This window comes from Oncorhynchus mykiss, chromosome 8 (assembly GCF_013265735.2).
Source record: "Oncorhynchus mykiss isolate Arlee chromosome 8, USDA_OmykA_1.1, whole genome shotgun sequence".
Taxonomy (NCBI): Eukaryota; Metazoa; Chordata; class Actinopteri; order Salmoniformes; family Salmonidae; genus Oncorhynchus; species Oncorhynchus mykiss.
The window spans coordinates 60,578,830-60,593,022 of NC_048572.1; the positions used below are offsets into that span (position 1 = coordinate 60,578,830).

The following is a 14,193-nucleotide window of genomic DNA, read 5'->3' on the forward strand; positions in this document are numbered from 1 at the left end:
TGGTTTCCTGTGAACAGAAACAGAATATATTGGTTTTACTGAATTATCCACTGGGCTTATGGCAAGTGCCTTAGTGATGTTTTCATCAGGAAACGGTGTTCATATTTTACCAATGTTGTAGCAGCGTTGGCAGAGTCGACTAAGTTCCTGTCTTATTGTTTGTTTGAGTGCAGAGAGAGAGAGAGAGGGAGGGCGGGAGCCACTTAGTTTTAGGCAGCCCCTCACTTGGGATTTGTCCCAAATGGCACCCTATTCCCTATGCAGTGTAATACTTTAACAAACCCACATGGGCTCTGGTCAAAAGCAGTGTACTACACAGGTAATGGGGGGGGGGGGGGGGGGGGGGGGCATTTGGGAAACAGACAAGGGTTCACAGGGAATTTGTCTGTTCTGTGTGTCTGTTGGAAACAGGCCTTCCTATGGAATTAGACAGGAAATATCAAATGACTGTTTTAACAGGACAACATCTGTCCGTACTTAATGGCAAGAGCCCTAGTGTAAAACTAAGCACTTTCAGCAGCTGTCATTTTCACAGCATTTTTCTAAAACTAGACAGGCTAAAGTGACGGTTGGTGGTGGGTGGATTTTCCTGGGGTGTCCAGAGCAAGGAAGTAGTTCATGGTGTAAATCCTAAATGGCACTCTATTCCCTAATTAGTGTATTACTTTTGACCAGAGGGATCTGGTAATAGGGTGCCATTTTGGGACTCATCTGGTTGTCAGAGCAGCGTAGAAGATCACAGAGAACATGATTTACTATCTGTAGCAGTTGGACCCGGTGGATTAAAACGGTGCATACTGAATCTCTAATTCATCACTATAAGAGCAGGCCTGAAGACGTTTGTGCTCTGCTCCTATGACAGAACCAGACTGCAAAAAGCATGAATTACACTCCACTATTTACTCCTCCACTGCCCCCACGGATGAAACCTTGAAGAATTCATAAACTGAGACATGCTTGGCCCATTCTCTTATTTCTCACTCTTTCTATCTGCGCCACCAATATGGAGCTCATGTCTCTGTCTCTCTCCCTCTCTGTCTCTCTCTCTCTCTGTCTCTCTCAGCAACTGAACCAGTGCATTCAGCATTTTGAAATGTTATGAGAGCAGGTCATTGTGCTAAAAGAATGATATGTGTAAGAACTCAGCGTGTCACCTTCTAATATGAAGCTCTGACTTTGCTGATACGCTACATGACCAAAAGTATGTGGACACCTGCTCGTCGAACATCTCATTCCAAAACATGGGCATTAATATGGAGTTGGTCCCCCTTTTTTTAGCAATAACAGCCTCCACTCTTCTGGGAAGGCATTCCACTAGATGTTGGAACATTGCTGCAGGGACTTGCTTCCATTCAGCCACGAGAGCATTAGTGAGGTCGGGCTTTTGATGTTGGGCAATTAGTCCTGGCTCGTGGTTGGCGTTGCAATTCATCCCAAAGGTGTACGATGGGTTTGAGGTCAGGGCTATGTGCAGGCCTGTCAAGTTCTTCCACACCGATCTCAACAAACCATTTCTCTATGGACCTCGCTTTGTGCATGGGGGCATTGTCATGCTAAAAAGGGCCTTCCCCAAACTGTTGCCACGAAGTTGGAAGCACAGCATGGTGTAGAATGTCATTGTATGCTACAGAATTAAAGTTTCCCTTCACTGGAACTGAGGGGCCTAGCCCAAACAATGACAAACAGCCCCAGACTATTATTCCTCCTCCACCAAACTTTACAGTTGGCACTATGCATTGGGGTAGGTAGCGTTCTCCTGGCAACCGCCAAACCCAGATTTGTCCGTCTGACTGCCAGATGGTGAAGCGTGATTCATCACTCCAGATAACATGTTTCGAGATTTACATCACTCCAGCTGACACTTGGCATTGCGCGTGGTGATCTTAGGTTTGTGTGCATCTGCTCTGCCATGGAAACCTATTTCATGAAGCTCCTGACGAACAGTTATTGTGCTGATGTGGCTTCCAGAGGCAGTTTGGAACTATGTAGTGAGTGTTGCAACCAAGGACAGACGTTTTTTACGCGCCAGCACTCGGCGGTCCCATTCTGTGAGGTTGTGTGGCTTACCACTTCGTGGCTGAGCTGTTGCTCCAAGACATTTCCACTTCACAATAACAGCCCTTACAGTTGACTGGGGCAGCTCTAGCAGGGCGGAAAGTTTACGAACTGACTTGTTGGAAAAGTGGCATCCTATGACGGTGCCACGTTGAAAATGACTGAGCTCTTCAGTAAGGCTATTCTACTGTCAATGTTTGTCTATGGAGATTGCATGGTTGTGTGTTCGATTTTATACACCTGTCAGCAACGGGTGAGGCTGAAATAGCCGATTCCATTAATTTGAAGGGGTGTCAACATACTTTTGTGTAGATACTTTATTGAGGAAAAATATACTTACTGTGATATGTGGTTGTCCTACCTAGCGATCTTAAGATGAATTCACTAACTGTAGTTGCTGTGGATAAGAGCATCTGCTAAATTACTCAAATGTAACAGCTTCTCCTCAATAGGCTAACAGATTGTGTGATTATGGCAGACATGTTTTAGCCAATGGTACTCAGGGATTTAATTACTGTACCTTTCTCTCCTAGGCGATGTCTGAAATGGCACCCAATTTCCCTATATAGGGCACTTCTTTTGACCAGAACCCTATGCATTCCCTGGTCAAAAGTAGTGCACTCTACATAGAGAATAGGGTGCCTTTTGTGACACACACTTCCTGTCTGAGTTGAACACTGAGGCAGAATGGCTCCTCTCCTCTCGGAGTGTGTGATCCAGCCAGAGCCTTATTTTATTTTCCCTTCTTTTGTATATTTTAGTTCCTCTTCCTCTCTGAAGTGTTACAATGGAGGGCCCAGACCACTCCGGAACATGTGCTTTACACACTTCTCAACTGCAGGGTGAGTGAGACCTGGCTAAAGGCTGTATTGGCATTGTTCACATCTGACTCCTGACATGTTTTGTACACACAGCAGTAGCAGCTGAAATAGTTGAGTGTTCTCACTTTGTATTGAGCCCTATGAGGATTTTATTTGAAGTAGCCCTATCAAAGACCTATTGAAACTTTAAAACTGTAAATCATCATTTTCTTGCTCTCTTTTTCTCTCCCTTTTTCTTTTTGTCTCTCTCGCATCTTATCTCTCTTATGTGTATGTGCCTGTGTCTTCGCGTGTGTGACCACAGGGGACAATAGCCAGCTCTCTGACATGTGTCCAATTGCATAAGAGAGCAGAGAAGATTGCCACCATGCTGGCGGAGCGAGGACACCTGCAGGACGGGGATCACGTTGCGCTCGTCTACCCCCCTGGTACGGCTGCTGCCTGGGACTGACACACAGATCACACGTTTCTCACTGGGTTTATCACCAGCAGTCATGTGTTGTCAGTTATCATTCATCAATCTAGAATCTCTCTGTGCTTCCAAGCCAGGGCCTGAGCCACATCTCTCTGATAGTATAGCACTTCCCACAAGAGTGTGCTGATCTTTAAGGGTACACACAGAGAAGGCCCTGGGTGTTCCAAGATTTAAAAGGTAGAATTCTAATTTGGAACTCCGTTAGTATTTGGGAGCCAGAGAAATTCAAGCGTTCAAGTGAACCATAGGTCCATAATGAAAAGGCTCAGTCAAGCAGGACAAAATCCTGACAAGGGAGATTGCCTGAGAGAGCCATTCAATTAACTGTCTCTTGGACAGCCTGCTCAATACGACACCTTGTCCTGAGGGTGCAGTGTCTTTCTGTCGGTCGGGAGGATGGTTCCGATTTGGCACAAGGACTCATGGACTGACGGACCAGAACTAATATCCTCTCTCTCTCTCTGTGTCCTTCATGCAGGGATTGACCTGATCGCAGCGTTCTACGGGTGCCTGTATGCGGGCTGCGTGCCAATCACTGTGCGACCTCCGCACCCCCAGAACATAGCCACCACTCTGCCCACAGTGAAGATGATCGTGGAGGTAAGTGCTTCGGTTGACGTCCTCTGTATCAAGTCGTCATCGCATCACAACTGACCTTTCATTAGAGAAAATGTAGACCAAGATGATGCATAAGAGGTCACGTCAAAGGGAACTGGATCCTCGAAGGCGACAGAGTAGGCCTCGTCTTTCTGGAGCATTTTACAGTGCGTTTGCGCGTGCGTGTATAAACTTGTGTGTATCCAAACTTGTATTTGCTTGTCTCGACGTGTGCGTGTGGCCCCAGGTGAGCCGCTCAGCGTGTATGATGACCACAGCGGTGATCTGTAAACTGCTGAGGTCGAAGGAGGCCTCAGCAGCAGTGGACGTCAGGTCCTGGCCTCCTGTCCTGGACACAGGTAAGAGACTCCATTACCCACGCTGCACTCAGTCAGACATTACCCACTTTAGCCCGAGGGTCTGGACTTCTTTACAACAGACACCGACGCAGAGATCTTACGACCAATCGAGACTAATGACAATGTAATGTATCCTCTACTTAAGAATGTATTTGTGATGACAGTGGTCTTGTCCTTTGTCTCTCTGTCCTCTAGACGATCTGCCAAAGAAGAAACCTCCATTGTTGTACAAGCCCTCCAACCCAGACACACTGGCCTACCTGGACTTCAGTGTGTCCACCACAGGGATGCTAGCAGGAGTGAAGGTAAACCTCTAACCACAATGTGTTTCTCCTATCAGGGAGGCTGATATCACGAAAAGCGTGTGAAGTGAAACAGAAACAAGCTGTATGAAGTGATCGTCTGAGTGGAAAGATAGTGGTGACATTTCAACAACACGAAAGCAGTTATTGATCCCAGCACCCCTCTGCTGTGGATGACTGCTGAATCTGTCACAGTACGGTGCTCACCCAGAAGGCCTGTTCTCCCTGTCGCCACAGATCCAACGCCATACTAGGACACGCCTTGTTCACAGTTCATCTGGCCATGTAGAAACCTTTGTCTGACCGACGAAGCTCAGTAGGAAATCCAGTGAAATAGCAACTTGTAAACATGAATCTTATCACTGGTCTATAAGGAAGCAAATTTGCTATCAGTTCCTCAGTGGACGAGGCTGTGGGTTTTCTCCCTTCACCTAGAGGCGATTGTCTATTCTGTTCTCCGTCTAGCTGAAAACGCGTAGAGGAATAGGGTCGATTGAGGTGGTGGTGGTGGGGGAGAATTGTTGTGGTGTGTGGGGCTCTTTTCTGTAGTTTACTAAAACAAGATGCACTCTGGCTGTTCAGCCATGTCAAATAATGATGTCTCTCATGCTGTACACTGATTAACATGACAAAACCCTGAATTTGGGTTTCATGTGAGAACATGGCTCCTCCTACTGCTTGTGTCCCAAATGGCGCCCTATTCCCTACTTAGTGCACTACTTTTGGAAAGCTCCTTATATCCCTTTGTCAAATGTACAGCACTGTATAGAGAATAGTGTGTCATTTTTGACACGGATAGGATTGCGTGCCACTTTAACAACCTCTCAGGCTGGAGTGGAACTAGTGTTTTTCAATGGGACAATAACAGCTTCTATCTACCGGAGGGGAGACGCACCAAGTTGTGAAAGCGTTATCCCACTATATATTCAGCCGCGTTGAGTCATTGTTCTACGATTTAATTTATTCATTAGTTAAGGATTCAGGAGTGGTACTCTTACTAGCAGCTCATGAGAATATTTACTTATGATAGTTTTTTGCAGTGCGTTTCCTAATTCTGATGCAGTTCCATTGAAACTCAAAACAAAGCCTTGGGCTTGAATACCGTACTCTACATTGATAAAGTTCTGAAAGAATGACTGGGGTACACATGTACGTCATGTGTATATCGTTTAATAAAGGGCCACCCTGGTGAAAATGATAGACTGTATTTGTTGGTTTTGGGATGTCGCTTGAGTGCCCTTCAGTTTGTGCCACCATGCCAACTCCTTGTCATATTTTGTAATGGAGTTGGCAAGAGCACAAACAGATCTGGGACCAGGCTATAGCCAAGTAGAGTGTTAACTAAATTACTAATCTGTATGCGTTTGTTCTTATCATCCCTCCCGTGTAGATGTCTCATACTGCCACCAGTGCCTTCTGCCGTTCTATCAAGCTGCAATGTGAGCTGTACCCCTCTCGTGAGGTGGCTATCTGTCTGGACCCCTACTGCGGCCTGGGCTTCGTCCTCTGGTGCCTTTGCAGGTGAAACAGAGAGAGATGGACCCTTCTAGCCTCGTCACTGCCCACCAATCACATCATACACATCTAGCTCTGCTTGTCCACACTTCACACACACACACACACAGCTACTCCTGGACCTCTGTTCTGAAGAAGCCATGCTATGTTCACCCTGCGCCTCACTCAGACCCTCACACACAGTGAGTGACGTCCTCATCGGAATGCACCGTCTCTCAGTACCTACAGATGTCAGGAAGCCTGTCTTCTTCAGGCAGACCAGTTAGACCTGTGCCATGCTGGGGCCTTGTCAGGACATTACAGGCCTGTCAGATGCCGGGGGTGGGGGGGGGGGGTGTTGAGAGGGAGAGAGAGAGAGACTAGACTAAGCAGGGGGCCAAATGCAGCGCATGCATTATTCTGCTGTGTTTAGCCTCCCACCCGCCTCCTTGTGACGATGACGCCGTTCTGCTCCGCTGTCCGCTGGGCTTTCTTTAATCGCCTCCCCGTTGGAAGCACTCTCTGACATGGCACCACTCAACTTGGCAAATCTTCAGATGGAAATATCCTCAGTGGGGTGCTGTCTCAACACCAGGACCTTGCTAAAGAACAAAGCTGTTTTATTTGCCGCGTGTGTTTCTGATTGATGCCTACGCAAACTAGCCCTGACTTGTTATTCAGTGTATAATTCACTAGCTACTAGTTAGCTGTACTATTAGAGGTTGCATTGGCCTTGATGAAATGGCATTGGTCTGGATTATAAATGGAGCCACTGAATATATAATGTAGTTGGCTGTTAGTACACTCATGGTCCCAGGTGTTTATTTTATTTATTTTATTTTACCTTTATTTAACCAGGCAAGTCAGTTAAGAACAAATTCTTATTTTCAATGACGGCCTGGGAACAGTGGGTTAACTGCCTGTTCAGGGGCAGAACGACAGATTTGTACCTTGTCAGCTCGGGGGTTTTGAACTCGCAACCTTCCGGTTACTAGTCCAACGCTCTAACCACTAGGCTACCCTGCCGCCCGTGTGAATTGTATGAAGTCTTTAAGTTTGTGTGCTCTCAGGCTACGCACTTACTGTATGGTACATGTTTCTAGTGTGTACTACTTAGTTAGTGTCCTGTGTGTATTCACTCTGTGTCTCCTGTTTCTAGTGTGTACTACTTAGTTAGTGTCCTGTGTGTACTCACTCTGTGTCTCCTGTTTCTAGTGTGTACTACCTAGCTAGTGTCCTGTGTGTACTCACTCTGTGTCTCCTGTTTCTAGTGTGTACTCCGGCCACCAGTCGATCCTGATCCCGCCTTCGGAGTTGGAGGTGAACCCTGCTCTGTGGTTGCTAGCTGTCAGTCAGTACAAGGTCAGGGACACCTTCTGCTCCTACAGCGTTATGGAGCTTTGCACCAAGGGCCTGGGCCTGCAGACCGAATCCCTCAAGGTAGGTATCTACCCGCCAAATCACAACAAAGATAACATTTTATTACAATGTGATGACCTGAGAGCAAAACACTTTGACAACTGCTGATGTAAAAACATTGATTGATTGACTGATACGTGGATTGTCCATCAACCCAGACTCATCCAGCCTGGTTAGTTCTGATTTGATCCAGTTAGTTCTGGTTTCTCCGTCAGTCTCGGGGCCTGGACCTGTCGCGGGTCAGGACGTGTGTGGTGGTGGCGGAGGAGAGACCCAGGATAGCTCTGACTCAGTCCTTCTCCAAGCTCTTCAAAGACCTGGGCCTCCACCCCCGAGCAGTCAGCACCTCGTTCGGCTGCAGAGTCAACCTGGCCGTCTGTCTGCAGGTACAGTCAGTACCTTCCTCCTCTCCTCTGGTCCGCAAACCACATGTGCTCTGTCCCTCAACGTTTTATAAAATGTGCTCTTACTAAGTTCAGTATCTATGGGTGCTGTCTCTCTCTGTCCCCAATCTGTCACCAGTGGGATTCTGAGAGACTGAATGAGAAGGACAACCCCAGCACGCTGGTGATGTCAATGCATCCAACATTTAATGGATCCTATTACCAATGTTTCCACCATAGTAGACAACGGGCTATTTGATACATGTTAGCCAATGTGTGTTTGTGGCTCTGTTATCTTGTTTGTTGAAAGGCGTGCGACTGTTTCTTGTCATTTTCTCTGCCTCCAGTATCGTTTGCAAAGTCTTTTCCTCAAGTCTTGGAAGTTCGTTGTGTTTTGTTTTATTTAGAGACTTTGTGAACTCTAGTTGCCTTGCAGTTTGCTTGTTTTTGGGGTGAGGGAGATGAATCTGGTTTAATTTAATGGCCTATAGTCATTAATCTGCATTTGTGACTTAACATGGGAAGCCACAGTTTCCCCAGGGCCAGCCTATGGGGCCTACAGTAATATTCCTGACAGGGTTTACAGCTCACAGGAGGAGAAGCCAACATGCATAGATGTCCTCTACACATCTCACTCTCTCTGCCCTCTGCTTCTCACCAACGACAAAAACTATTACCAGACATACACTGAGCTATGTGTATGTCTCAAATGGCACCCTATTCCCTAAATAATGCACGACTGTTTGCCCTGGTCAAAAGTAGTGCACTATATAGGGAATAGGGTGCCTTTTTGGATGCACACTATGTCTCTGGAGCTCAGCTGTCCATAAGCATTTACACATGCTGCTACTTCATGCTTTAATTTTGGGCTCATTCTTTTACATGATTCAACTATTATTTGCAAGCTTTATTATTCAAATGATAATGAGATAGAGATCAGAATACTATTTGCACCAGATTCAGGTGCACTTCGCTGTTCCATCAATCAATCAAATCTGAAGGATTGACAAAAAGCCCAATCGAGAAGCCTGTTGAAAATGTTGTATTTAACACCATTATTTGACATGTATAGATTCTTCCCTCTTAAACTCTATTGTAAATAAGCGATTACCTCTGACTTACTGCATGATACTCTTCTTAACTTGAGTATACGTAACACAATTTCACTTAGGGCCCCCAGAAGGCTAGGGCCACCTCTGACTGGATGTGTGGGTATGTATTTGTGGGTATGGATGTGGGTACGCGGACTCGCGAGCCACTACAGCCCCTCATGATGAGTTCAGATGTTTTGTGGCCCCCCGGCCCTATCGAAGTTGCCCATTCCTGATCAATACTATCAATGAAATCGTGTAAATGTAACTGATCATGTATAAATGTCCCAACATTTGCTAACATTGATCTATTGGCTAACATTAATAAGCCTAGAACATAACTTCTCATTTAGTTTAAGGCGGCTTCTGTTTTTTTTTGTTTCCCATTTCTATAGTTGACATTTTTGTTTTTTTCCCCCCCTCTGTTGTTTTGCATAACCCCACCCACATCTTATACTTCGTTTTTGTCTTCGCCCCCTTCTTCCTCCCTCCTCCCCCTTATTTCTCCTTCCTACCTCCTCCTCACTCTCCTCCTGCTGCTGCTATAGCCTCACAGGCTGGGGAAGCTTGCTGACCAGGTAGGGGATTTTCACGTTCGCTAATCACCCTCTTCATCAGGTGTTGTGAGCAGGCAGGGGAAGGGAGGGCGGGGCAGGGGACGGGTTAGGATAGGAAGGGGTGGGGGTGGGGGGGACAGGGTAGAGAACAGGTATAGCAGTATATTGGGACACAGGCACAGCCATTCTCAAAGCTTCTCAGTAGCTTTCTAGGTGGACAGGAAGTGTGATTCAAAGGTCAGTTACAGTGATGTGATTTAAGGGTTATATGGTGATATTGGGGCCATATTTGACTTAACAGGGAAAGGCAACCGTTGCCACTCTGGTGAGCTGTTATAGGCTGAGTTACGAATGGCACCCTGTTCCCTATGTAGCACACCTCTTTTTGACCAGGGCCCTATGGCCTGTGGTCAAAAGTAGTGCGCCATCTAGAGGAAAGGGTGCTATTTGGGACATGTGCACACATACTGTTTTGTTTGTGTAGCAGCAATATGTTCTAGTTTAGTGCAGTGTGACTGCAGTATTTGCAGTAGTAGTAGTATTGTCATAGTGTAGGCCTGCTCGATGTTTGAGTGACTGTAGATAAATACTGTAATACCGTACTATTGCGATACTGCTGTAAGACTGTATAGTGTGTCCTGTTTGACGGTACCTTGTGTTCTGGTCTGCGTGTACTCAGGACTGAGTCAGGATCTAGCATGTGTAGCTCTATGGCTGGTCTGAGTCAGTCTAGCATGTGCAGCTCTATAGCTGGCTGTCTGGCTGGAATGAGTCAGGATCTAGCATGTGTAGCTCTATGGCTGTCTTCCTCTCTGGTGGTAGATGCTGCTCTGCTGCTTCCTCTGCCAAAGCCTTAGCCATGCTATTAAAACATGCTGCTGAGTCACGGGTGCACTGCAATCTACCTGGGGAGGGCTGGGGATGTCTCTAGTCCAGGGCGTTGAGGAAAGCGCCACATCAGCAAGCTGCATGTAACACCCTGGACCAGAGCTAGGCTGAGGAAGTCTGGGGAGGGGAAGCTGCTCTGTGCTTTCTCTATTTCTTTGTTGGCTGGTTTCTCCTCTTTATTCATATGGGTTTTTTGGTTGTTCACTAACCTACTAGATAGAAAATACTATCAGACATGCACACTACTGTTCAACTTGGTGCCTCTGTGTTCAATGTAATGTATGTTGGGATTGTGTTGTTCTGTCTGTGTGGCTTTGACTCTCATGTCTGGCCAGTCAAGCCTCTCTACTGAACTGTCAGCTTTCAAAACCATCTATTGAAGGGACAGATACAGATTGTGTTTGCTCGTTCAGACATGATGCACTATATCACCATGTCTACCTCCTCTCTCTCCTTCCATCTGGTTGTGTTCTGTTGTCCCTCTCCTCTTTAAAAAAACAAAATGTTGTTTTGTTTTGTGGCTTCTTTCTGTGTTTGCATGAGGTGGATCAGACTGGATCTGATCTCAGAACAGTTTTTAGGTGCACTTTTTTTTGTGGTTAAGTTTTTCATTTTCCTTCTGCTCTGGGGCCGTATCCACAAAATTGGTCGTAAGTGCTGAGGCTAGAGACAATTTACTACTACTATGGGTCAAAATAAAGCATGAAGCTTAGTCAACAGATATTTCGAAGACCTCATGAGGTGTCCTAACCAGTTAGGAGTTACCAGCAGGTGTCATGATAATAGAAAATAGATAGTAGAAAAAGGCACAGATTCAGTGGTTCCTGCGCCATTGCAGGCAATTGATTTGGAGTTGTTGAAAGACATTTTTTAAATATTTCTGATCAACCTATAAATAATCTAGACCTACATGCAACAGTAGCCTCATAAGCTTTTGACAATGATTTCACATGAAATGCCTAATTACTTCTAACGACTAGGCTAATAAATAATCTCATTTGTTTTCTGTGGATTATTTCATCAATTAACCTATATCATGTTATTTCAAGTTGTCCTTGAGAGCAATATCACGTTTAAAAAAAAAAGATGCCTGAATTGGGCATGCCTACAAATTGGGCGATTGAAAGCTAGGGCCTATGTTAACTTTGATTGTGCTCTGTGAAAATTATAGACATTTCAAACGTTTTCTGCTATTTATCGGCAAGTAAAAATGAACAGTAGGCAAAGTGGTCGTGTCATGCGAAAACAAAGCAACTCGTCATCCGCCACGAATGACGCATCATTCACACAAGTTTAGTCAAAATCGTCCCAGTGCTGTCTGAGAGATCGCGTGTGACTAAAGTACGAATGAACGTACTGATGGAGACCGATCTACAGTCCCATCCCCGATTTTTATTGTGGGAGATCATTTATATCAAACGTTTGACCATTGCTTTCAACCACAACCAGACCGTGGTTGTCAGAAGCGTGCACAGCTAGCGACGCTTCGTTGCGATTGGTTATCATTTGCTACCCTGTCAGTGAGCGTTATCCCACATGTTCCTTTGCGGTACCTCAAACTGTCGGTGCTTTGTGGATACGGGTCCTGTTCGGTTCTTTTTGGTTTTTATTGACTTCAACCTTTTCTTATTATCCTCTTCCACAACCATGGTATGTCTGAATGTTATAGTTAGTAACTCATTAGGATTAGTATTGTTGGTTGGACTTGTCGCAAAGCTGCCATTCACAACCAGTGTGATCTGTAGGCATTCTGTTAAGCACTAACATGCTAGTAGCATCTAGACAGCGCTGTGTTCATGGTTCTGTAAGGCAGCAGACATCCTAGCTCGGACACTAACCCTGGCACGTTGTCATTCTGCAGGGAACTTCAGGACCAGACCCAACCACTGTGTATGTGGACATGAGAGCGCTGAGGCACGACAGGTAAGGGCATGCTCCTATCAGAACATCCTCTTGAGCATTTGTTGAAATGAATAAATTATTTGATAAATGAGCTATATAGTACACCAAGTGGTGCATTTTCTGTTGTACTGTTTATTCTGCGTCAGTGAGTGACACACACAGGGGGGTCTTCAGAATCAGAGGTATGACATCTATGCCAACAGAATGTTGCTCACAACCAAAACAATATCTTGGACCATGCTCTCATGACATTGAAGACTCAAATCAAATTGTATTTGGCACACGTGCCAAATAAAACCAGTGTAGACCTTACCATGAAATGCTTACTTACAAGCCCTTAAAACCAACAATGTAGTTTTATGAAAACGCCTATTCAAAAAAGAAAGACCCAGCAGTAAATAACAATAGCGGGGCTCTATACAGGGGGTACCGGTTCAGAGTCAATGTGCAGGTAATATGTACATGTAGGTAGAGTTATTGAAGTGACTATGCATAGATAATGACAGAGTAGCAGCAGTGTAGAAGGGGGGGGGGGGGGGGGGACGACGACAATGCAAATAGTCTGGGTAACCATTTGATTAGCTAATCAGGAGTCATTACCTCTGCAGTGTCCATTTACAGTGGAATAGTTCCACCGCATTGTATGCATAAAGGTTGAAGCCAGACTCATTCCCTGTGACACTAAAGCAGTCCGATATAACTGGCTATGGAGCCTCTAGCTGTGTTCGCAAAGTCTGACATTAAGATTACAAACGGGTCTTTAAGACGGCCCGGGGTCAGAACAGTGGGTCTACGTACCTCTCCCACACCCAGTCAACACATCAATAGGACCCAGCCTGTAGCTGCTCTGGACTAACGTACATCCCAAATGGCATCCTAATTCCCTTTATAGTGTACTACTTTTGACAAGTGTCCATAGGGCTCTGGTCAAAAGAAGTGCACTATATAGGGAATAGGTTGCCATGTGAATGCCGACGGAGTCTGAGACACAGTGTACTAGCAGGGCCACAGCATGCTGCACATTGAGCCTCACCGCTCACAAATATAGCTGCTGCTATTCACATACACACTGTGATTATAGACAGTCGTTTTTGCCTCCACCACTGTCCTCCTCCCTGGGATGTAGCTATTGTGTTTGTGTTGAAAGTAAAGTATAATTTGTAGACTAAAAGGGCTTGTATAAACTGCTGCATTGGATGAAATGTGAAATGAAAGGTTTCAGAATGTAATCTATTGCTCTCCAGTATCCTTTAGTCTTGATGATGAAGTGCTCGGTGAGGACGACTAGCCAGATGACACGCTGACTCACAGGGTGTGTCTCAAATGGCTCCCTATTACCGCAGGGCTCTGGTCAGAAGTAGTGCACTATATAGGGAATAGGGTGCCATTTGGGACGCAACCACAGTATTGACTCAGAGGCCCAGTAACTCTTCACTTCCTCCCTCCCTCACAGGGTTCGTCTGGTAGAGAGAGGTTCTCCACACAGTTTACCACTCATGGAATCTGGAAAAGTGAGTCCCTTTCCTGACTTGGTGAATGAACAAACGAATGGTTGTCATTTACATAGACATAGGGTAGACTCTGAAGTATTTTGAATCACTGAGATTAAACTGTAGTGTGTATGCTGTGCTGTGATTCGTCTAGTCGTCTAGTTAGTTTCCACAGCAACCCATCCCCATAATTGAGGAAGTGTAGGTGAGAGTTAATTGTGCCCCGGCTGTGGCAGCGCTCTGCTCTGTTTCACATGGACCAGCCAGGAGATCCGGATCAGTCTGTACCACACAACAATGAGGCTTTTTTTTCTCTCGCAACATTAAATCCTGTTACACAGTTTGTGGTCGCTTACTAAA

General features: G+C 45.7%; 1 protein-coding gene across 16 annotated transcripts in view; it reads left to right on the forward strand.

Annotated features, from left to right (window-relative positions):
• Positions 1-14,193, forward strand: part of LOC110530261 (disco-interacting protein 2 homolog C) — a 243,557-nt gene that overhangs the window by 224,892 nt on the left and 4,472 nt on the right. For 14 of the 16 annotated variants that reach the window (XM_036985840.1, XM_036985843.1, XM_036985844.1 and 11 more), the window contains 11 exons: positions 2,817-2,897; positions 3,181-3,304; positions 3,830-3,951; positions 4,196-4,307; positions 4,503-4,612; positions 6,000-6,130; positions 7,375-7,543; positions 7,738-7,908; positions 9,545-9,574; positions 12,303-12,364; positions 13,797-13,854. In XM_036985840.1, coding sequence (XP_036841735.1) covers positions 2,817-2,897; positions 3,181-3,304; positions 3,830-3,951; positions 4,196-4,307; positions 4,503-4,612; positions 6,000-6,130; positions 7,375-7,543; positions 7,738-7,908; positions 9,545-9,574; positions 12,303-12,364; positions 13,797-13,854 — 1,170 coding nt within the window. The remainder of the gene's footprint in view (positions 1-2,816; positions 2,898-3,180; positions 3,305-3,829; positions 3,952-4,195; positions 4,308-4,502; positions 4,613-5,999; positions 6,131-7,374; positions 7,544-7,737; positions 7,909-9,544; positions 9,575-12,302; positions 12,365-13,796; positions 13,855-14,193) is intronic. The other 2 variants (XM_036985856.1, XM_036985846.1) reach the window with 1 other exon arrangement.